The sequence below is a fragment of the Globicephala melas genome, chromosome 14 (assembly GCF_963455315.2).
Source record: "Globicephala melas chromosome 14, mGloMel1.2, whole genome shotgun sequence".
Lineage (NCBI taxonomy): Eukaryota > Metazoa > Chordata > Mammalia > Artiodactyla > Delphinidae > Globicephala > Globicephala melas.
In genome coordinates, this window is record NC_083327.1 from 40,285,287 (window position 1) to 40,310,361 (window position 25,075).

Sequence of the window (25,075 nt, forward strand, 5' to 3'; positions counted from 1 at the left end):
GGAAGAGATATGGGGATACATGTATATGTATAGCTGATTCACTTTGTTATAAAGCAGAAACTAACACACCATTGTAAAGCAATTATACTCCAATAAAGATGTTAAAAAAAAATCATATGCAAAAGCTCAATGAACAAAACAGCAAGAGTGGACCTGTGCTGGGGGCTTTCTCTTTCCCATTCTCTTTGCCAGTTCCACATCTCCCCCCAGGATGTCTAAAATAGAACTTATCGTCACTAAACATAAGCCATATCCTCCAAAAATTAAAATTACACATATTTCTTTTTTTTGACCCTCATGTATCTATTTTCATTCACCTTTTCAATGATAGCTGTACTTTTTTTTTTTTGGCCACACCACAAGGCATGGGGGACCTTAGTTCCCCAACCAGGGATCGAACCTGTGCTCCCTGCAGTGGAAGCGTGGAGTCTTAACCAATGAACCACCAGGGAAGTCCCGATAACTATAACATAAACACCATATACATTACATCTTATTAAGGCCTACTATTTAGGCCTATATTTAAATTAGAAATATTCAAACTTAGAAATTCTCCAGTCCTAGAAAATGTCAAATAAAACAGACTATTCTCATAAAAAAATAATTACATATATTTCTCCCAAGCTTTCTTACCTCAATGAATAGCATCTCCTTTACCATTCACTCAGCCAAAAACCCTCCTAAGAATTCACAATACACATGAACAGATTAAAGACCAAGTCAAGAATCCAGATTAGATTTATTAATTCAGCAATTCCCAAACTCATTTTATCATGAGATACATTTCCACTCCTCCCCAGTACCTTTTAACAACTTGCAGAAAACTCTTTGTTTATATTTTATTCAGAGTGATTGTTCCATTTTAATTAGCAAATTAGCCCTTTGACTGCACATACTATTCAATCTTCAAAAATGCTCAGGCAAAGTCAAACATCCAACAAACCAGCTCTCAATCATTTGTGGTAGTGGAAAGTACGCCCCTCAGGTGATTGACCCCAGACGGCAATTGAGTTAATGCCACATCTGTAGGCAACATCATCCCTATGTTCTACCATCAGTACCAGCTGAGAGTAAGTAGAGGTTGCCACTAGCACTAGCAGGAATCATGCTTTGTCTTCCACTAAATGGAATAAGCCTGAATTGTATATCACTGTAATTTTAAAGGATTATGGTGTTCACTTGACTGCAACCTATAAGCGTCATGGGCAGCTCTGCAACCAACATTGAGTTAAGTGTTTTCCATACATTATCTCCTCCTCTGGATTTATGAGCCAAAAAAAATCCCTGCAACCGTGTGAATCGGCATAGATCCTTGGACACAAGATCTAAAAGAAATCTTACTTTATAGCAAGTTTTTTTTAACAAAAATAGAGCTTTATGCCCTATGTCATTAGTACTAGACTTAAGTCTAGTGCTAAGTTAGATTAGTACTAATCTTACGTCTACTGATACATATTGCATCATTTCTAATTTTGAAAGCAAAGCCATGTCCAATTAAACTTTCATTCAATGGAAAAGTTATTTGAATCTCTTCTGGTACTTAAATTATATTTTGATTAATAGTTCTGGGGCCATTTGCTGTCACTTCATGCCTATAGCTTTGATTTGGGAGCAGGGGTCCTGAGGGCTTGGGCACACTCGCTCACCAGCCTGGCGGCCTCCAGAGCAGTGCCCCAGTGCATGGCTATGCCCCCACTACCGTGGCCATAGTGATGGACCACAGGCAGCCTCCGGCTGCCCTGGGCTAAGAGCTCTTTCTCCAGCCGCACACCTGGCCTGGAGGGCCTCAAGCCCACCTTCTCCCTTATGTCACAGGCTCCATGGAGAGAGGGCTCGAGGGCACAGCATCGGGAAAGAATCCCTTTGCTAATTTCTGCATCTGGGGACAGATTCCAGTCTCCTTTTTGCCTAGTTCCACCCAGGGTTACATTGGATATACCTGGGTAAATGTATGTCAGCCCACTCCCATCTCGGATAAAATGCTTCACCCAGGGAGCCTGCACTTTGAGCACTTGACCCCTCACTGGGAAAATCTTTGGGTCTCCTGCAAGCTGCCTGCTTCCAAGGCCTGAACAGTTGACCACAATGTCGAAGGACGGGTGAAGCTCCCACAGGTCTTCTATTCTTCGGGTGAGTATCAGACCCCCACTTCCTTTTAGCCTGGGGAGAACGAGAGACCATGAAGTGAGCCATAGCAGTTTCCTGCTCAACCCCTTACAGAAGTGATGGACAGGAACTCAGAAACAAAACTGAGGAGACCATCAAATGATCAAATACCTCCAGAGCTTCCAGGGCCCAAGCAGGCCAAATTCTAGCTGACTGCCTCACATCCTTGGAAACCAGGGATTCCTAAAGTTGAACCTAACTAAATAAATACCTATTTCAAAAACTCAAAGCAAACTACCTGCTTCATCCTTTTTATGTTTAATGGAGTTCCTAAATCATTCTAGATGCGAAATAAATACCAGGTTAACCTGGTATTTTAAAACCCCCAAGCACTTTTTGTTCATGCCATTTATTTAGCACTTAAATTTACTGCCTTGGGGGCTTCCCTGGTGGCGCAGTGGTTGAGAGTCCGCCTGCCGATGCAGGGGACGCGGCTTCGTGCCCCGGTCCGGGAGGATCCCACGTGCTGCGGAGCGGCTGGGCCCGTGAGCCATGGCCGCTGAGCCTGCGTTTCCGGAGCCTGTGCTCTGCAACGGGAGAGGCCACAACAGTGAGAGGCCCGTGTACCGCAAAAAAAAAAAAAAAAAAAAAAAAAAAAAAATTTACTGCCTTGGACGTTCTGTCTCATGTTGTTAATTAACTCTTGCATGTTCTGGTGTACTACTCTGTTCTCCCTAACCAGATGGTTGGGACAGAGCTCACATGCACTCCTCCTTATGTCTACCACAGGGATGCTAGCATAAGAGGAACACAAAATATTTGCAGCTGATGGACTAAATAACAGTTGTGGTTGCTAATGATTTTTTGGACCAAATACCTCAAGAATGAAAAGAAATGGTTTATCCAAGTTCTGTAATCTTATTTTTTAATAGTAGTAAAATACGCATAACACAAAATTCACCATTTTGACCATTTTTAAGTGTACAGTTCAATGGCATTAAGTTTAATACATTCACATTGTTTGCAACCACCATCATCATCCAACTCCAGAAATTTTTCACCTTGCAAAATGAAACTATGTACCTATTAAACAATAACTCCAGGTCCTATCATCTTATTCATAGGTCACTTGTAGAATATAGGAGACGTAATATGAGAAAAAGACTATTGGCAGCTCTCTACACCAGGGTGCAGGTTGAATGCCTGTGTGCAAGGTACTGCTTAGAGGCAAAGGGCCCTTCCTCAGGATTGACAAAGGAGTTGGGAGACAGAGTGTAAATACTTGGCAGAATGAAGCAAGTTCCAGATGAGAGGTGATGTAGAATTGGAAAGCATGGGTTTAGGTCCCAGTTGCCTCACATTAGCTTAGCTTTGAGGTCTGGGCCAACTCACCTCTTGTCTCTGACCCTCAGTTTCCTCATCTGTGTTATGGGGATGACACCTCCCTTGCCTGTTTCAGAGATGGCTGTGAAGTTCAAGTTCAAGTGAAATAATAGGCATGACAGTGCTTCACAAGATGTGAGCACAACAAATTCTAGGGGACTGATATCAATAAATTATAAATTTCTCAAGGGGAGAGACTACGTCTTATGCTTCTCACTACACCTATGACCCAGCTCAATGCCCAATACCTAGTGGACTTGACATGAGTGTTGGCCAATACTGAAGACAATATGAAATCCTAGTTTGGGTATATGATGATTAACTCTATGTTTTGGCTTGACTGGGCCATGGGGTACCCAGATATTTAGCCAAACATTCTTCTGGGTGTTTCTGTGAGGGTATTTTTGGATGCAATGAACACATAAATTGGTAGACTGAGTAAAGTAGATTGCCCTCCTTCACATGGGTCTCATCCAACTGGTTGAAGGCCTGAACAGAACAAAAAGGCTGACCTTCCTCCTGCCAGACTGCCTTCAAACTGGGATATCAGCTTTTTCCTGTCTTCAGACTCAGACTAAAACATTCGCTCTTCCTGGGTCTGAAGTTTGCCAGCCTTCAGACTGGAATTACAGCCTTGGCTCTCCTAGGTCTCCAGCTTGCCAACTCACCGTGCAGATCCTAGGACATGTCAGCCTCCATAACTGTGTAAACCAATTCCTTATATTAAGTCTCTTTATATATATATTTTTTTCTATTGGTCCTGTTTCTCTAGAGAACCCTAAAAGCTAGAGAGTGGCACCACATTGGCATCCTTGCTTCAAACCTGAAGCAGGGTACTTTATTAACAGCAATCAGAAAATTAACAATTTTTAGTCCATTTGTCTGAAGAAAAGGAGAAAAAGAAGAAAACTAACTGAAAATCTCAGTTGGCAAATAATGCTATGCATAGAGATTCAGGGGGAAAATCCACTGTTTATTCCTAGTGACACTTAATGTAGCTATACTTAAAATATCATAGTTAGAATTTTTAAAATGCATTTTAGGTTTACAAAGCAACTAAATCTCTCTCTCTCTCTGTCTCTCTCTGTCTCTCTCACCATATAATTTTAACCTGATAATTTTAACCTCATCTGATGACCATACTGCTCACTCGTTCTGCTGCAATGCATGTTCTAATAAAATAAACTGCATTCTATTTCCCACTTCTCAGAAGATCCATCTCTGCCTTGTCCACTGCACGAACTTATTTTAATCGGTCTAAGCCCTGTTCAGTCACAGAGCAGCTTCTGTTCCCTTTGGGGAGGAGGTGTGGATGAGGCCTGGGGTTTCTATGGGCAGAGTGGTCCGGAGGGGAGCAGCCGTGCACCCTTAGTCAGTCCAGCAGGTGGGGTTCCCCTCTTCCACTGCCTTAGGGCAGCAATTGGAGCCCCAGTGGAAGCCCCCAAGGCCATTGCACCACAGCCAGCCTCCATCTATTCCCTACTAACCTTGTTGCCATCCTCAGAAAAAATAGGACTTCCCTGGTGGTGCAGTGGTTAAAAATCGGCCTGCCAATGCAGGGAACATGGGTTCGAGCCCTGGTCCAGGAAGATCCCACATGCTGCGGAGCAGCTAAGCCCATGCATCACAACTACTGAGCCTGTGCTCTAGAGCCCGCGAGCCACAGCTACTGAAGACTGGGCGCCTACAGCCCGTGCTCTGCAGCAAGAGAAGCCACCGCAATGAGAAGCCCGCACACCACAACGAAAAGTAGCCCCCACTTGCCACAACTAGAGAAAGCCCAGGCGCAGCAACAAAGACCCAACACAGCCAAAAATAAATAAATAAATAAATTGAAAAAAAAAATAAACACCATCATTTTCCACTTTCCTGGCTGGTGCCCTCCTGCCTCATCCTTGTGTAACCAGGAAGAAAGTGGGGAGTTCATATTAGACCTGTGTCTAAGGCCAACTTTTGCCCATGGCTCCTCTAGTTAAGGGCCAGGGGCCAATGCTGGGAGTAGGAGGAACTCTCTAGGGGCCTGGAAAAGGAAGGCTGTGCTCTGGTGGGCACGGGGTGTGTTGGGCATGGGGGAGCAGGGGTCTACTGTGCACAGGAAGGGACCTTTGCAAGTTGGACATTTGTTAGGCAGGGATGACCTGTCACACGCCTGATGTACAATCCATATTTCTGTCCAACTGTCGAGGGAGTGGCATAGACACTGCTGTGAGTCAGGCCAAGTAGGAGAACAGAAGCTATAGGAGACAAGAGTCTGGGACCCTGCAGGGAAAGTAACAGGGAGGACTCATTAGATGAGTGGGAAGGAAAGTGCAGGGAGAGAAGCTCAGTGTGGTTAGTGCTGTGCTCATTGCAGGGCCCTTATCAGGGCCACAGAATAAGGCGTGGCCTGCTGGAAAGAAGGCAACGCACCAACGTTACAGGGCCCCCAGCACCGAAATGGGGCACGCCTCTTTCTGAATGTCTCCCAAGGCAGGACCATCCTGCTCCAGCCGGGATGATTTATTTAGGTAGGATGCCTGGTGAAGAGACAGGCTCAGTTGACTTATTGCCTCTGTGATTCATTTCCTGGAAGGGCAAGTACAAAGCAGCAGAATATAACTCCACTGGCCAAAGATATAAAACATGATCTGCATGGCTGATTAACCCTCAGGGGGTTTTGTTTATTTGTTTGTTCTGGGTATTATTGGATTTTTTTTTTTTTTTTTGAGAAGCGGATGATTCCTTCTGTTCTTTGAAAAATGCTAACGATCTACTTTGTGGTTATAAAGTTTTTTTTTCTTTCCTGGAAATTAATATTATTTCAGAAGGATAGAGCTTAAATTGAAGGCATTGTTATGCGGCTTGCTAAGTAAAATGCCTGTTTTTGAGTCAGAACGCTGCAGGCTGAACACTCACACTGTGTAGAAGGGGCGTAGGAGGCAACATAACAGACCCTGGGTGTGAGGAACAAGCAGGGATTGTATGGCTCCCCAGCTGGGTCATCCGAGGTGGGAAGTGGGTGGCAGCCTACAGAGGGAGCCCCAGGGGTTCCACGCTCTCACCACCATGCTGCCTGGCCTCCCACCTGGCCTGAAGTCCTTGCTCTGAGAGGGTTGCCTTGGGCTTAAAGGAGTCCCAGCCCTACAAAGCCTTCCTCAGAAGTAAAGGGAGCGGGTGACCCTCTTCCTCCCCCACATTGGCCTTCTGGTCAGGTGCCAGGGCCTGAGGGAAGGGGGGCTGACCAATCTTACAGAGAGGAGGCCCCTGCATACTGTCTGTGCAGGCCCCTCACTGGGGGTTAAGAGGAAGCACGAAGTATCAGGGACCTAGGGGGGTACCAAAGCAGGAGGTGGGGCGGGGGTGGGACAGCTAGGACGAGGGTCTCCTCGTGGCTTCCCTGCAACAGTGTGTACTGTGGGTACTGTCTGTCTGAGGCACACATGTCCCCACCCACTGTCATGGTGGACATGTATATCAAACAAATGGACCTAAAAAGTCCTCCCCGGGACTCTATGGGGACAAAAGCAGCCCCTCAGACCTCTTCTCCTTGACTCTGTCACCTAAAAACAGACAGGAAACAGCATGCTCCAAGGCACGACTCCAGCTGGCTGGTCATCAGGCCCGATGGCGTTGCACCCGGGAGGTGGCTCCCACTGGCACAAAGTACCACTCGCTCAGGGTTATTTTAAGTAAAGTAAAACGCTGACAGCAGGCTTCCAACTAATGAGAGAAAATCAAGACTTTTCCCAGGTCTTCATCCCACAATTAGAGATTAGGCTCGAAAATAAGGTTATCATGGAAATAAGGGGGCTGTTTTCTAGAAGGTGATACTTGAACACATTGTTCAGGTAATACATGTTCTCGTGTGAAACTGGCTGAGGGTGGCCCAAAATAAATATGTATATATTTACAACAGAGCTCTCCCACTTATGGCTTGCCTAATAATTTCCCCTTATCTGAATTTTATTAAGATATATGATACCCCAACTACATATCAATAGCATTAGCAATTCCAATGTTCTTTTTCCAGGCATTTTTATAATATAAAGACAAAAATGCAACACCACACAACCTTGCCACTCAGAAAAGATGGTGATGCCCTGAAACTGGAATGTTGGCTGATGGGTAACTCCATCACACGATGGCTCAAATGTTCATTTATCAGCTGATATACAGTGGTTTAAATCTGGCATACAAACAGGGGTTTATGGGCCAGCAACAAGGCACAAAAGTGTAGGTTTTATGAAACTGGCACTTTAAGAAGAAAAAAGTCCCATATAAATTGCTAAGAGATAAAAGTGAAAAGAGCACTTATAAAGCTACAAAAATATATCATGGTGCTCCCGGCATGTGCCTAACAGACTTAGGTTCCTTCCTCTGCACTCCCAATCCACCTTCATAAATTTGTATTTAACCCTCATCACATGTGTTACTGCAATTGTTAATTAACATGTATATCAACGTGCACACACATATATACACCATCATCCCCAAATAGACTATGAATTCCTCAAGAAAATTGATCATATTTTATCCTTCATTTTTGACTAGCTTCTAGCACAGTGCTAGGTATACATAGAAGTTCAACAAAGAATTGGGGAATTAATTAATTATTCCAATTAATTATCCTATCTCCTACATCTGGGACCAAGCCATTGCTGCCACTGCTTACCTGAAGTCACTTTTCCAACATTTACCCGATAATTTGCATTGTTCCTATTCATCTACCAAATATACAGACTTGGGGATTGAAAGGGCCAAAGTTTCACAACCTTCAACATGCTTGCAATTTCAAGATGAAACTGAAGAGAGATTTATTGATGTGTCTTAAATAAAAATACCCTTGATGTGTTTCCTAACCAACTGGAAACAGAAAGTCCTGAAAACCAAGCCAAAATGCAAGTTCATGAAATTTGGGGCTGAACTTGGTAAGGAAGCAATTACCTAATTTAGATAAGCCCTCACTTTTAAAGTTCTTGCTCATAACAAAATAAAATAGTGGGGTTATTTTCTTTTTCACTAATGAGAAAAAAATTCAAAAATAACTTATAATAAGCCTAAGATTCTCGAAAGAACTAGAGTAAATCATATCATTTTACAGCTGGAAGCATATTCTCCAAACATCTCACTTTACGGATGAGCAAAGTAAGATACTGTTTCAACGAGGGGGTCTTACTGGTGCGGAGAGAAGGACCAAATCGTGCATCAAGGTGCACAGTGAAGCAGAAGATGGACGTGTTACTAACTTGGGTATGACTCACTCCTTGTGGCACGGTGTCTTCAGAATGTTGTACAAAGCCCTAGCCACTAATGAACAGCAAGACACAGTGCACAAGAGCTCTGAGGAGCCACAGAGAAGCTATGAAGTTATTTATGGGTGTGACAGACAAAGAAAGCAGCAAAGAGCCACTTCAACTGACCTTTTCTCCAACCACGGGAGGTAGACAGGGCCTTCACATTTGAGTGTAGTAAAAGCCTGACCGAACACATGTTGGGGGAATTTCTTCAGCTCATCCTCAGTCATCTTTCGAAATCCCAGCACCACATCAGCCCAGAATGGCACTTCCTCAGTAGGAATGCTCCGAAATATCTGCCAACTCAAACACATAAAGTGGAAAAATTTCCTGAAGTTCTATGAAATTTCTAGTGAACTCCATGTTACATTCTCTAAAGCATTTTTAAAACACGCTTCTTATACCCATACAGAGAAAGAAATTATTCTTCAATTCTCTCAGGTTCAGATAACTCAGTAGCTAAATTTAAAATGTTCATGGCGGGGGTGGGGGGTGCGGCATTGGAATAAGACATTTAAAAAGTTGTGTGCCTTTTAAAGATTGAATTTAACTCTCTTTTTCTAAAAAGCTCTTGCCCAGATTTTCTTTATTTACTTATGATGATGCATTTTTGAGGAAAGATTTTTCTGTTTTGCATAATGCTTTACATAAAGTGTAAGTAAACCATCAAAAGTTTAACGGTTGGCCTCAATTCTGAACAAAATATCTAAGTTAGAAGAAGCAACGGTGGTGGTGCAGGAGACAGGGCTGTGAATTATGAATTAAGTTGTAGATCATCACGTTACATTCTTGATAAGAGAAGCCAGGAGTTGTCAGGACAAGCCCTGTTATCGTTCAGTCATGGCTGGGGCTGATGAGGCTAGAAAGATATCAGTTGTTAACAAGAAGCCTATAACTTTGCTATCAATAGCTGCTAGGCATATGTTTGGATTTATAAGTATCGGGCTCTTTACATCAATAGGAATAAATGTTGCAAAGCATGGCTGCTCTGAAGTAGCAAGGGAAGTCATTTGAGTGCTATACATGGTTGCTAATGCTATGGTAATTAATGTACTGGAATTTATATCTCTAAGTAATTCATTCTATACGGTTCCTGTGGAAGGTATAAATGTTGTTTGCTGCAGGTCTCTACAACAGGCCCTCTTGCTGTCTCATGCTGCACACTCTCCCTGGGCTAGATTGTCCTCTTCCCTGTCTTCACCATCATACTATAGGCCAAACACTCAGAAGACTATATCTCCTCTTCTCTCTCCTGAGCTCCAAAACCAGATCCAGACCCATGTTGCCTACTCTCTACTGGAGAAGTCTACCCCCATGTCTCAGACATTTACCCCATGCCCACTGCTCTTTCCCTCCCCCTTTCCCCATCCACCCAGGTGCTAACTCCAGAAACCAGAGAATCATCCTTGACCTTCTCTCCACTCTCACCCGCTACATGCCATCAATTATCAAGTCCCATCTAATCTCCTCATAAGCATTTCTCAAATCCATCTGTTCTCTATGCCCACTATCAACACCTAATCTATCCCACCATCATCTCTCTTTGCACAAATCTGTTCTCCACACTGCAGACAGAATGTTTTTGAAATGCAAATATGATCAGTTACTTCACTGTGTAAATCCCTCAATGGATTTCCATTACCCTAGGCGTTTTTCAGTCCCTCCAACACACCAGAGTCACCCTAGATTCAGGTCTATGCATGTACTATTGCTTCTACCTGAATGCTGCCTCCTCTGCCCTGGACCCTATCTCTGTCCCCTTCACCTCTACAGGGTCAGCAGACTAACCTACACTCATGTGGATGGTCTCCACTGAAACATCACTTTTTTTCTGAGTGGCTTCTCATAACTTACCAGAACAAGTTTATTCTCCAGATAAATGCTTCCATAGCACCCTGTACTCTTCCCTTTGTGACTCATGTCTCATATGTAACTCATTAGATTTAGGACATTCCCTACAGAACATAAGCTACATGAGGGCAGGACCATGTCTGTCTTTCCTAAAAAGTCACTCAACACATATTTATTGAGCATCTACTATATGCCAAGCAATATGTACTAAGTTGCTCATTTCTATTTCCCTAATTCCTAGAAGAGTACCTGATACTGGTGAATGCTGAGTAAATTGTTTTGAAGGAATAAATAGATGAATAAAGTTTATACTTATGCCAAGGTGCATAGGACATTTGTGCCCTTATCTTCACTTGACTGATTCAAATACTTTTTGGAAGCAAGTGGGATAAAAATCATTCATATGAGGAAAATAAATAACTCTTTTTTAGAATGGCTTAAAGTACATTCCTTTTAATATCTTCAATAGTGGCAAAGTCTTGCTCTTGAAAGGACATTTGAATCTTGGACACAATTATTTCCAAAAATTACTGAGAGCTGATGTTTGTGAATTAGACTGGGTCGTGCTGGGTTTGGACAAAAACAAAGTGTGACCATAAATCAATGACAACGATGTTTCTATGTGGCTTATCAACTGGCTCTGGAGAGAGTTACAGTTTCAATCCATCTTCAGAAGGTAGAGAAGTAAAGCTGCTCCTTTGGGTAGGGACTTTGAGAAATTAGTGATATCAATAGCGTTTGGTGTTTGTGATGGTGAGGGAGAGCAAGAAGCGGAATAGAGTAGAAATCTGCCTGATGCAGGTACGTTCACCAGCAGAAAATGTCAGCAGACAGCCTGAACTCAAAAGAGGAGACAGGGCATTTTTTTTTAAAACAGCACAAAAGATGCAGTGGTTTTGAGAACTTAGTAAAAGGCAGACATCCCTCTGTTCTTCAGAAGGCTGTAGGGCATAGTTGTGTTATCACATAGAATAACACAGACAATGTATGTGTTATGTCGTAACTTAGAAGTGACAGTATGGTTAGTGATTTCTGTCTGAGAAGATATAGAAAGGTATTGTCATATTTTAAGTGCCAGTTTGTGTTAGAAATGTTTAATATTTTAAACTCTTTTATTTAATTTTGCATTTCTTCGGAAATTGGATGTGAAAAATCAAATGAAGCTTGCTAACCATTTCAGAAATATTTTTTCCCAAATGGCATTTTAAAAGGTAACTTTAGTGACCTATAATAGTTGCTTTTTTGGAACACTTCATTCTCCATGGACACCAAATAAGAAAGATGTGCCTGTGCCTTGGGCCTCTGCACCCATTCCCATATCAATCACACCTGTTTGCTTTCCATCAGCACCCCCCCCAACAGCCCCATATAACCCAAACTCAGTGTTTACCTGCTATATATATTTTTAGCCATATTTGTAAATCACTGCATATTCCCTGAGGAAACTCAAAATAGCATTTGTGATGAGAAACTATAATGGTTGTTTACTGTTTAAAAGTCTAATGCTATAACTTGTCTTTCTTGAGTTCTTTGGAGTAAAGCCTAAAATGTTCTTCTAAATCCTCCTACATCTAGTTCAGCACTCTGCTCATAGCAGGTACTCAGTGATATTTTCTGTTGAACTCTAAAGTCTGTTAAGATCACTCTAAATTCTAAAATAACTTCAGATTTCCTCGCTTACCCAGACACCAGGAGAACACCAGCATCTTCAGCTTCTGCAGAATTGGCAATTGCAAACAGGTGATCAAAAGTCTCTTTAAACCACTGCTTCTGCTTGTGAATGGGTGTGTCTGTGATGGTGGAGAAAAGCAAAGCAGAACAGAAAGGAAAATAATGACAATGACTATCTTCAGAGAAGCTCCTTCCTACAAACTGGGAAAAACTAAAGAGGCAGGGAGGAACATTCAGATAAAGTACCACACTGTGGCGGAGGATCAGTCAGCCACCAGAGTTTTGAATGTTGACACTTGCTGTCAGGGTCGGTTCATATAATTATTAATCAACAGAGGGGAAATCAACCGATGAGGGAAAAATCTAACATATGGGCCAGCTGGAAGGGGCGTATTGGCCTTTGGCACTAGGCATATTTCAGAGGTCCTTGAAAGGTCCATAACCAATCTGAGCCAAGTTAGCCAATCTGGCTGAGGCATCCAGCTGGCCACACAGTCGAGATGATAGGAGAAAGAACCCAGGGCCTCTTTCCTGAGGGCTGAAAACATGGCAGGAGATAAGGGGAGATCTGTGGGGCCCAGATCAACCAGGTCGAAGAACAGACTGAACGTCAGTGGGAAGCCAAGGTTGCTCACCCTTCTGATACAAGGAAACAAGGCCTGCATTGTGGAACTGAGCTCCCTACAGCCCCATCCAAGGCTGCCATTACCTCCATTCCCCTCCATTCCATGGAATCATAGACCAGCTTGGAGTAGCATTCCTGGGGTCACCAGGGGTGTGCAGGGACCACACCTCTCTGTCAGAGTCCTGTGGAACAGTGCCCCCTATCCCCCAGGCATCCCTGCCTGTGTACAGGAGATTGGATCTGGACATAGCTCTGGAAGGGTTCCAGGCCTGCCAGGGAGAAAATACGGGTCAGGGTTCAAGCCCCAAAATAATAGTGTCCAGTGTAGGCACAGAGAGCAAGCATGACACAGAAGCACTGACAAATCCAACTGTGGATGAAGTATTTGGCCGTCTGATCCCTGTGGGAAGGTCATGAGAAAGAGTCCAGGGTCAGGCCAGGGACTGGGGAACAGTAATCCTGAGGGGCTGCTATAGGGGGAGACACAGAGGAGATGGGGGAACTGAGCAGAGAGGATACTGGGTCAGCTTTGCTTGGAGAGATGTCCCTAGAGCTCACCGTAGAGATGAAAAGCCCCTGGAGGCATCCTGCTTCCAGGTGAATGAGGGCATTTCAGTAGCAGGTTTTAAAGCAATTCACTTGTTCAGGAGCCAGTAAATATTTCTTTAGTAGTGGATCTGTGCTGTTGTCTTTAAACATATGCCCGTGTGAACTCAACACTCCCAAAATTGCAGACTGGGTCTACTGGTTTACAAATAAGGAGGAAATAAATAATAAACTGCAAAGAACTAAATTAGACCTCATATGGATTATACCCCAACAATCTAAGACAGTGTACGAGGCTGTACTGAAATGCACACCCCCGTTCCCACTCCAAACCTTAAAAAACAAAATAGTGACTGCTATTCACACACTGCAAAAGTCACCCCAAAAGAATAGACAATTCCAGTTCAACAGTGGGTAAAGCAAGCCTGGAACCTAATTCATGTTCAAGTGCTGGTAAAAGAAAACTGTAGCCAGAGTAGCGGTAATAACAATAGCAAGTGCTGACATAGCACTTACTATGTCCAGGCACTGTTCTAAATGCTTTACATGTATTAACTCATTTAACCCTCACAACAAACCTATGGGACAGTATAGTCCCCATATGGTATTGACATTTATGGGCACAGAAGATTTTCATCACTGGGGCTGGTCTGAAAGAAGCCCAGAGAGAAAACCAAAGTCTATCTAGCAGCACCAGAGAGAAAGACCCTTATCCAGGGGCCCCAATCACCCAGCCAAAGGGTGAGCTGGGCCTCAGTGGCCTGAATGAACTCTCAGGTGAGCCTCCTTATTTGAAGATGATTCCATGACTATCAGGCAGCCTTCTCACCATTCACCTGGGCCTGAGGCATACAAGGGGATGCCTGGGAGATGGACACAAGGACTCTGGTCACAAGAAAGGTGTCCAGTGTGAACTAGCATTCTGCAAACACACCAGGCTCCTGTGCTTGTTTCCTGCAAGGCAGCTCCCAAGAGGTACACTAGCATCACGGGTGCTGACAAAGCCAATTTCCTGGACTGCAATAGTGAGGCGACTGCCCTTCCCACTCTGGCAGAAAATGGGTTTATCCTCTGTTAGGTGAAGCAGGGGGTGTCTCTGGACTAGGAAAACACCAAGTGCAGGCAAAGGCAGGAATACCCTAGTGAAAACAAGAGCGTTAAGGAAACATGTGCAAACCACATGCTAAGACCTCAGACCTCTTCTCCCCCTCCTTCTAGAATGCTGCCAGCCAGGCTTTCACCCACCCCAGCCAGGGGACTGGAAGCCTCTTCTCTGGGAAACATGACTTGCCCAAGAAGAAAGACTTAAATATAATGACATCAGAGGTTCTCCAACCAAGCAGCACTCCCATCTCACTCCAGTGAGCCTCAAGGCAACGAGCCCTATGCAAGGACCCAGAAACTCCCATCAGCTGTTTAGGATCCTGTTCTTAAAGGTCAACAGACAGGTAAAGATGGCCAGACCACATGGCCAAGGAAAACCTGTAACATGAAAAATGAGCACATCAAATAAAAAAACACAACTTGGAGACAACAGAAGCTATGCAGGGAGGAAAAACTTTTAAAACTATTATTAGTGTCTTCAGAAAGATAAGACATTGCAACCACAGAACACAAATAGTATAACAAAGGGAAATTCAGAGAATAAAAATGATCTTTGGAATATTAAAAATGCTACGGTAGAAATAATAAATCCAACAGCAAGGCAAAAAGAAAAAATTGAGAAAATCTCCCAGAAAGTAAAATAGAAAGAGAAAAAGATAGAAATAGGAAGGGGAAAAAATTGAGACAATGGGAGGACTCGTCCAGGAAGCCCAGCAAAACAGCAATTCTGGACAGAAAGGCAGAGACGGCAGGAGGGAGGAATCGGCAGTTGGGTAACTCAGAGATTGTATCTTGAACTGGAGACATGAGTTTCCAGATTAAATAGGCAGGGCAATTTTCAAAGTCCAGATTGCTGTTTTTTTTGTAATAACATAATCATGTGACTGCTTAAACTATGTCCATGTATAACTTTGATACAAAAATAAAAACTAAAATTAAAGGGGAGAAAGGAGAGTGGAAATGAGGAAGTGAAGACACTGAGTATAAACTTCATTAGCTGCAAAGTGATTTTGTTTCCTATTTAATGCTATTTCCTCCTCTTCCCATTTCGTATGACGAATACAGAATGGAAAGGACGCATGAAAGTGTTTTTAAAAATCGATGCATTGGGACTTCCCTGGTGGTGCAGTGGTTAAGAATCCGCCTGCCAATGCAGGGGACACAGGTTCAAGCCCTGGTCTGGGAAGATCCCACATGCCACGGAGCAACTAAGCCCGTGCACCACAACTACTGAGACTGCACTCTAGAACCCTTGACCCACAACTACTGAGCCCACGTGCTACAATTACTGAAGCCTGGGCACCTGGAGCCCGTGCTCCACAACAAGAGAAGCCACGGCAATGAGAAGCCTGCACAATGCAACGAAGAGTAGCCCCCGCTGGTGGCAACTAGAGAAAGCCCACACACAGCAACGAAGACCCAATGCAGTCAAAAATAAATAAATAAACTAATTAATTAATTTTTTAAAAAAATCAATGCATTTTTAGTCCTGAATACATATTGACTGATTGTTTTTAAACTGGCTTAGAAGTGAGGATAATGTTAGTCCCATTACAAGTATTTTCTGACTTGATGGTCACTACTGGTATCAGTAGAAAGACTTCGAGTTACCAGTTACCAACTGCGGTAGCCATTGGTGCTGTTTACCAAATACTCTGGCTGTCTACCTTCTGGGAGCCTTATAGACTTGCACTTCCTGGCCTCCTTCTGAAGGGTGGGAGCATGTGACTAGCACTAGCCAATGAGCTGTCACCAGAAGTGATGAATGTTGCTTCCTGACCATGAACCTTTAATTGCTAAGGCAAGACCCCTCAGGGCTCTCAATCCCCAGCTACAGGTACTGACCACATTCAAGGCTCTGGCTGCTTCATCAGCTTAGACCCCTGAGTGATGAACAGAACCCTTGCTGATGCTCAGTCAACATACAGCATGAGCAAGAAATAAACCTTTGCTTTTTAAGCTGCTAAGATTTGAGGTTCTTTCTGTCTTGCTGCATAACTGAGCCTTCCCTAACAGATGAACCAACAAGATGTCAAAAGTGCACACTACCCTTACGTGAACATCCAGCTGTCTTTGTCAGCAGAATTCCACCAATGTCATTCTATCTAACGTCCATCATATCTGACAGAGGAGCAGAAATCTCTTTCTCACCTGGATAAACAGGAGGAATAAGCATTCCGGCTGCCACATCACTCGTGGTCTCGGGAGTGAACTGCTCTGAAATGACTGTAATGGAGCATCGCGGGACTAGTTTGGAAATGCACACAGCAGTGGAGAGTCCCATCACACCAGCTCCCACAGTTGCAATCCGTACTGTACCCATGGGCCTGTGAGGAGGCACAGTGTGAGCTACAAACCTTGTTTCAAGAGTTATTCCGTCCAGTACAAAGCTTGGCCCTGAAGGTTCTTTCCTTAGGTCCACAGTCTCTCCAAATACAACCTTTCTTGCCGGCATTTCTCATGGGATAAAGAGAGCTCCCTGTAAGCCCTCTTTCCATTAAATGTCAGGGTACGGACAACAAGGTCTCCATGGAGTTTAGACATGAGTCCCAAACCTGGGACTAAGTTGCCTTTAGAACAAAGGACAGCTGAGTAAGTCTGCCCTTGGGGGTGGATTTCTACTCATTTCATTCCTAAACCCTTTTCCCTGTGGACACGGCCTAGGGAAGGTTGGTGAAATAAGCGAGGTGGACAAGAGCAGCAGAGCTGCTGCATCTGCTCCCAGAAACCTTCCGAGGAGCAGCCACGGAGAGGGCACGACCCAGATCCTAGGGCACTTTAGAACTCAGCTGCTACTGTTTACAAACTGCTTTTTAATTATAACAATGTGACACAAAGTCCGAACAACGGAACTCAGCATCTCTCCTGCTCTTCACTCTAACTGGAAACCCACTCCTCCCACAAAAACCTCTGTCCTGAAACCCCATCCTCTGAGAGCAGGCTTTCCAGGTAAGGAGCCTGGATTCCTTCGTGGACTCAAGTTCTGATTCCGTAACCTGGGGAGCTAGCCATGGTCTCCTCGCCTCCACTCCCTCATCTGTAAACCAGGCCGGGTGAATTGTTTATTAGATCCTGCGGGTGGTAAATAACAGAGATGCACTGAGGTTGTCTTGTAAAGGGGGCTTCTTCTGAGAGTCCATATGGAAATGCAGGAGACAGACATCCGGGGGTCTGGGCTGGGCATCCTGAGACCGGCACCCAGGGTGGAAACCAGAGGGTTGATGAGGGTTCAACACTCTCCCACCGCCTCACCTCTGAGCACCAGGAGTCCACTGAGCCCTCTCCACTGTCAGCTCCCGTGTCCCCTCAAGCTTCCCTGCTTATCTTTCCACTTCTGGTTCCAGCTAACTTCCCCTAATAGGTCTCAGGTGGAAACTCTAGAGAGCGAAAATGCAATTATTCCAACTGGTCGTCACCAGCCCTATTACACAAAGCTCTAGCCCCAGCCCAGCTTGTTGGGCTGACAGAGCCTATAAATCTGCCCTTGGCACAGGTGCCCTTCCTTGTCCAGTCAGCAATAGCCAGGGCATCGGGTCATGTGGTACAAAACACGGCCACCTGCACGTAAAATTCATCTTTTCTCAGGAGGGAGTGGCATGGTTCGCTCCACTGTGAGTACAGCAAAGGCAGTCAGCGCTCACTTCCATCTCTGAAGGTCTCTGGCACTGAGATATTGTAAAGTCTTCCAAAGTGGTTTAGTGTGTGTTATTTCCATTTCTCAAGCAGTATACAGTTTCCTCAGCCATAATTTTATCTGACTGCTCCCCAGTGGGCTGGCTAGCTGAGAAGGAACAGGATTGCCAGGGCAGAGGGAAGAGAAGGGAAGGGTCCAGGGCAAGGAGCAGACCAGTGGATGGGGGGCAAGCTTGAGGAGCGTAGTCCTGTGCGTGGCCCCTAGAGGTAGAAAGCAGACACCTATCCCCTTACTGGCTTTCCTATTTCACAAGGCCTCCCCTTCCCAGCAACTTTCTCAAAATAGCTTGAATAAATTAAGTTGAAAGGGAAAGTAGCCTGTGGCTGAGAATATCCAGCTACCAGGGAAGAGAAAAGTGACCCAGCAAAGGGGGTACATTCTGGTCCAGTGACCTGTGAATCTCTGTCACCTGGTCCCCCTTAGACACACCCCCCAAACTCGTGGAGTAGGTCCAGAACCACCCCTGAGCGGAAAGCAGGAGCATTCAAGTACCTGTCTCTGAAAAGGCAGCCTTGGAACCCACCGAAGGCTCTGGCACCAAAACTTGTTTTCCCAGTGAGTGGTTGGTCTAGTGCCCTAAGAGACAGAAGAAGCAAAACTGCTTCCCATTGGCGGATTTATTAAGGACATTCCCTCTAATCTTAATCTCCATTGGCCCACACGCCTCTGTCTCTGTCACTTATTACCCTGGAGAAAGGAGCGATTGACCTCATCTCGTCCGTGGAGCTGCAGCTCTGCTGATCCCCTGGAAGCCGGTCCGTGCTTGGCAGCCCTCGCTTCTCTTCCTGGTTTACAAACCCTCTGTCTTGCCACAAATCTGGGATTTCTCCAACTGATTTGTAAGCGTGGTAAATAAGGGGTGAACCTGTCCAACTTCCAGCACGTTCCATCCAGAAGCAGACGCGTTTTCCTCATTTGGCTGCCCCGAGTTAGCGGCCCTCTCCTGGTGCCTGGCTCTGCTGAGTCAGCTGATGGGGGTGGGAGTGGGGTTGGGTGAGGGCAGAATAATGTTGTTGATCACTAAGATGATGACCTGATTGCAGCTGGAAAAAATGATTCAGGAATTAATCTAGGATAAGAATCAAATGATTCTTTAGCCCACGTATTCAAATATTTGCTGAGTGTCCACTGTGTGGTAGACACTTTACAGTCAGTGAGTCTGTTTATAGGGAAGCAGTTTGAAGTATCAGAATAATGATAATAATATTGTAACTAATATGTATTTAACATTAACCCTGTGCCAGACACATTCATGATACCATGTAACACAATCACCCTATGAGGTAGGTACTGTTATTATTATTCCCACTCTATAGATGAGCAAATTGAGGCTCCAAAAGACTAAGGACAGGCCCAAAGGCTCTTAAGTGGCAAAGCTTCATCTGAGTGTTAGATTCCAAGGCTCAAAGTCTTAACTAAAGCACGTACTTTGGTGTCAGGAGACCTGTCTGTTTTACTTTGAACAAGTCACCTTGCTTCTGAGTTTCAGTTTCCCCATTTGAAAATTGGAAATGAACTAATTTTGTGAGCACCTGCTGAAGTAAGATGTGTAAAATTCCTTCTACAAATAACAAATGCTGGAGAGGGTGTGGAAAAAGAAGAACCCTTTTACACTGTTGGTGGGAATGTAAACTGGTACAGCCACTATGGAGAACGGTATGGAGGTTCCTCAGAAAACTAAAAATAGAATTACCATATGATTCAGCAATCCCACTCCTGGGCATATACCCAGACAAAACTATAATTTGAAAAGATGCATGCACCCCCATGTTCATAGCAGCACTATTTACAATAGCCAGGTCATGGAAGCAACCTAAATGCCCATCGACAGATGAATGGATAAAGATGTGGTATATATACACAATGGAATATTACTCAGCCATAAAAAAGAATGAAATAGCACCATTTGCAGCAACATGGATGGTCCTAGAGATTATCATACTAAGCGAAGTCAGAAAGAGAAAGACAAATACCATATGAAACCACTTATATGTGGAACCTAAAATGTGACACAAATGAACTTATCTAAGAAACAGAAATAGACTCACAGACATAGAGAACAGACTTGTGGTTGCCAAGGTGCTGAAGTCCAGGAGTTGATGTGATCTCCCTGAGACTGCAGGTGAGCTCAGCTTCACACTCCTCTCCAACAATTTTTCAGGAACTTTTTACTTTGGGCTCTGGAGGTCCCCAGAGGCTCACCTGTGCAGTGTGTTGGGGTCCTCCCTGCCCACCAGCCCCTCCTGCTCTGCTCTCCATGGGCGTCAATGGCTCGAGACATGTTAGCCTTGCTGGTGTGTTAGTTTGCCAGTACATCAAGGGCCTCAAGCCAATGGAACTTGAATAGCCTCTTCAGAGGTTATTGAGGAAGCAAGGCTCATGGGACCAGGGATTCAGCAGTGTATGGTTGCAGGTTGGGGCAGGGAAGCATGGGAGGGGTGAGTTCAGGGAGATTCGAGTCTGTGATACATTGGCTTAGCTCCGACTTGGGACACAAAAGTAGAGCAGAGTCTATAATTGAACACTTTCTTCCTTATAAAATAAGACTTTTAAGACTTACCTGTACAGGGACTTCCCTGGTGGTCCAGTGGTTAAGAATCCACCTTCCAATGCAGGGGACGCATGTTTGATCCCTGGTCAGGGAACTAAGATCCCACATGCCACGGGGCAACTAAGCCCACGCACCACAACTACTGAGCCTGCATGCTCTGGAGCCCGCACACCTCAACCATAGATCCCACATGCCACAACTAAGACCCTACACAGCCAAATAAATAAATAAATATTAAAAAAAAAAAAGACTTACCTGTACATCCAAGAAAATCTCTAATGTTTGGTCCCTGATGGGATAGGTGGGCACAGGGAGAGGCAGGGAATGAAGGAAGAAGATGAAGTTACTTAGGGAACAAGAAGCTGTCAGTATATACTGGTACAGTGTGGGCTTCAGAGATAAAATGAGCAGCCATTACTGACCCTTGGCAAATTCAGATAAGACATGAACACCAACAACTCCCAGACACTCTGTTGGGGGGAGATACCACAGACTGGTTTCCGCAGTCAGAATTCACAATCTTAAACAAGAAAATATTCCTCTTCACCACCACAAGAATTTATGTACCCCCTTCGCATAATGCCATTTTACAGAATGAACCCTTTGTATTGAGTATGTGGTAAGTATTTGATAGGAGTGATCAAAAGGGGACAGGTCAGCCCCTCAGAACTGACTGTTCAATTGAATATGTTCGGAGAGTATATTTTTAATATGAACTTATACCTAACAACATAGCTATTAACAGAGATTCAGGGGGTGGGGGGAGGAGGACAGATTCAGTTTTTATGGGATCTGAAGTTATACAGGTTTAAGCCCTCTTTTGTGTGTGTGTGTGTGTGTATATATATATATATATATATATATACACACACAAAATCATGAAAGAACAAAATGTCTGTAACTACTTTGATATCATCTGACAGGGGATATCTTACAGAAGGAAAACAGAGTAGAAAGAGGTAGTGGTCTTAACTGATTGCAGTGAATAGATCTTACTTTTGCAAATTTTTTTACAAAATTTACCAAGATTTATAACCAAATAAACCAATTGCTAAGGTCTTTCTCAAGAGCCCGTGCAAGTGAGGGAAGTGAGTCTGAAGTTTGTGCCTCATTAGCTTCACAGTAAGTCTTCCCTGCAGCTATTATGGGCCAAAACTATCACCAGAACAATCTAAATTGCAGAGTCCTCAAGGGAGAAACATATGTTGTAGGACACAATCAAATTGGACAGAGACAGCATGATGGGCTCCAAATGCCAGCTGGCCAAGACCAAGACTGGACAGGACAGCTGCCACACTCTCCTTGACTGCATGGTGGAATCGTATAAAGTGCATGGAGAAACAGCATGGTACAGTATCTGGGTTGTGCAGGGTGGCACTAAATGATGTAGATATAGTATCTCATCTTTTCAGTCCTGTGAGCGACATTTTATTATGATCCTGAATTTTCAAATGAGGAGACTGAGGTAAAGAGAGGTTGATTTGCCCAAGTGAGAAGGCTGATAGCCAGGTTTTTTGTTTGTTTGTTTGAATCCACGTGCTTCCACTGCCCCTCACACTTCATTGCCTGTTGAGGTCAAGTTGATGTATGGTCCACAGTTAAACAGAACTGGTAACAAGGTCATCTGCCTGAAGTTTACCTACTTGTATGTGGGTTGTTTTCTGAGCTTTCCAATGTGGTGGTAAAGCACTCCTTGAAATGTTTACAACCAGAGACGGGTTTGATGTGCTACGTATGACTAGCTTCCAACTATTATAGATATACAACATCACTGTTTTTCAAGTATAAAATCAGAAAGCTGTGCATACTAAGAAATGCTAGAGGAACAAAGTATGTTTGGTTTCCTGTATGACATATCTGTGAATTGTTATGCTGTAAAGCCCAATTTTTCTCCCAATAAAGTGGGTTTTTTTTCCTTTTGAGTTAAAAACACTCTTTATCAAGGTTGCTGGATATAGGAGCAACATAGAAAAATCAAGCACCCTCCTTTATGCCCAAAATAAACAGTAGAAAATATATTAGAAACTTAACATCTCTAATTGTAATAAAAATAGTTACCTAGGAAAAATACAAGAAATGTGCATGATTTATGGAGAAAATTATACTTCATTGAAAGACATTAAAGACGATCCAAGTAAATGTAGAGATAAACCACAATAATGGCTAAAAGGAGGAGACCTTCAAGATGGCGGACGAGTAAGACGCGGAGATCACCTTCCTCCCCACAAATACATCAGAAATACATCTACATGTGGAACAACTCCTACAGAACACCTACTGAACGCTGGCAAAAGACCTCAGACCTCCCAACAGGCAAGAAACTCCCCACGTACCTGGGTAGGGCAAAAGAAAAAACAGGGGCAAAAGAAAAAACAGAGACAAAAGACTAGGGATGAGACCTGCACCAGTGGGAGGGAGCCATGAAGGATGAAAGGTTTCCACACACTAGGAAGCCCCTTCACTGGAGGAGACTGTGGGTGGCGGAGGGGGGAAACTTCGGAGCCGCGGAGAAGAGCACAACAACGGGGGTGCGGAGGGCAAAGCGGGGAGATTCCCGCACAGAGGATCGGTGCCTACCGGCACTCACCAGCCCGAGAGGCTTCTCTGCCCACCCGCCGCGGCGGGCGGGGGCTGGGAGCTGAGGCTCGGGCTTCGGAGGTCGGATTCCAGGGAGAGGACTGGGGTTGGCAGCGTGAACACAGCCTGAATGGGGCTAGTGCACCACGGCTAGCCGGGAGGGAGTCTGGGAAAAAGTCTGGACCTGCCTAAGAGGCATGAGACCATTGTTTCAGAGTGCGCGAGGAGAGGGGACTGAACCGCCTAAACGAGCTCCAGAGACGGGCACGAGCCGCGGCTATCAGCGTGGACACCAGAGACGGGCATGAAACTCTAAAGCTGCTGCTGCAGCCACCAAGAAGCCTGTGTGCGAGCACAGGTCACTCTCCACACCTCCCTTCCGGGAGCCTGTGCAGTCCGGCACTGCCAGGGTCCTGTGATCCAGGGACAACTTCCCCGGGAAAACACAGGGCGCGCCTCAAGCTGTTGAAATGTCACGCCGGTCTCTGCCGCCGCAGGCTCGCCCCGCATTCCGTACCCCTCCCTCCCCGCGGCCAGAGCTCCCGAATCAGCGGCTCCTTTACCCCCATCCTGTCCGGACGGGAACAGAAGCCCTCAGGCGACCTACACGCAGAGGCGGGGCCAAATCCAAAGCTGAGCCCCTGTGAGCTGTGAGAAAAAAGAAGAGAAAGGGAAATCTATCCCAGCAGCCTCAGGAGCAGCGGATTAAATCTCCACAGTCAACTTGATGTACCCTGCATCCATGGAATACCTGAATAGACAACAAATCATCCCGAATTGAGGCAGTAGGCTTTGGAAGCAACGATATATATAATTTTTTTTTCCTTTTCCTCTTTTTGTGAGTGTGTATGTGTATGCTTCTGTGTGTGATTTTGTCTGTATAGCTTTGCTTTTACCATTTGTCCTAGGGTTCTGTCTGTCCTTTTTTTTTCTTTTTTAGTATAGTTTTTAGCACTTGTTATCATTGCTGGATTTGTTTTCTAAGTTTGCTTTCTTTCTTCCTTCCTTCCTCCCTTTCTTCCTTCCTTCCTTTCTTTTTTTCCTTCTTTCTTACTTTCTCCCTTTTATTCTGAGCCGTGTGGATGACAGGGTCTTGGTTCTCCGGCTGGGTGTTAGGCCTGTGCCTCTGAGGTGGGAGAGCCAAATTCAAGACATTGGTCCACCAGAGACCTCCCAGCTCCAACTAATATCAAACGGTGAAAATCACACAGAGATCTCCATCTCCACACCAAGACCTAGCTCCACTCCATGACCAGCAACCTACAGTGCTGGACACCCTATGCCAAACAACTAGCAAGACAGAACACAACACCACCCATTATCAGAGAGGCTGCCTAAAATCATAATAAGGTCACAGACACCCCAAAACACACCACCGGATGTGGACCTGCCCACCAGAGAGACGAGATCCAGCCTCATCCACCAGAACACAGGCACTAGTCCCCTCTGCCAGGAAGCCTACACAACCCACTGAACCAACCTTAGCCACTGGGGGCAGACACCAAAAACAACAGGAACTACAAACCTGCAGACTGAGAAAAGGAGACCCCAAACACAGTAAGATAAGCAAAATGAGAAGACAGAAAAACACACAGCAGATGAAGGAGCAAGGTAAAAACCCACCAGACCAAACAAATGAAGAGGAAATAGGCAGTCTACCTGAAAAAGAATTTAGACTAATTATAGTAAAGATG

At 44.6% G+C, this 25,075-nt stretch overlaps 1 protein-coding gene across 4 annotated transcripts; it reads right to left on the reverse strand.

Annotated features, from left to right (window-relative positions):
- Nucleotides 1-499: 499 nt before the first annotated feature.
- On the reverse strand, nucleotides 500-19,221 carry DDO (D-aspartate oxidase). 4 transcript variants are annotated; one of them, XM_060283550.1, is made up of 5 exons: nucleotides 18,962-19,216; nucleotides 16,711-16,886; nucleotides 12,295-12,403; nucleotides 8,889-9,065; nucleotides 681-2,160 (listed from the first exon to the last, which is right to left on the reverse strand). In XM_060283550.1, exons 1-5 carry the CDS (start codon nucleotides 19,141-19,143, stop codon nucleotides 1,593-1,595), a joined length of 1,212 nt encoding a protein of 403 aa, XP_060139533.1. In that variant the 5' UTR covers nucleotides 19,144-19,216; the 3' UTR covers nucleotides 681-1,592. The 4 variants fall into 4 exon arrangements, with proteins under 4 accessions (XP_030738644.1, XP_060139534.1, XP_060139533.1 ...); XM_030882787.2 differs by lacking the exon at nucleotides 18,962-19,216 and adding an exon at nucleotides 18,746-18,829 and having other exon boundaries at nucleotides 685-2,160; XM_030882784.3 differs by lacking the exon at nucleotides 16,711-16,886 and having other exon boundaries at nucleotides 500-2,160; nucleotides 18,940-19,221.
- Nucleotides 19,222-25,075: the final 5,854 nt, after the last annotated feature.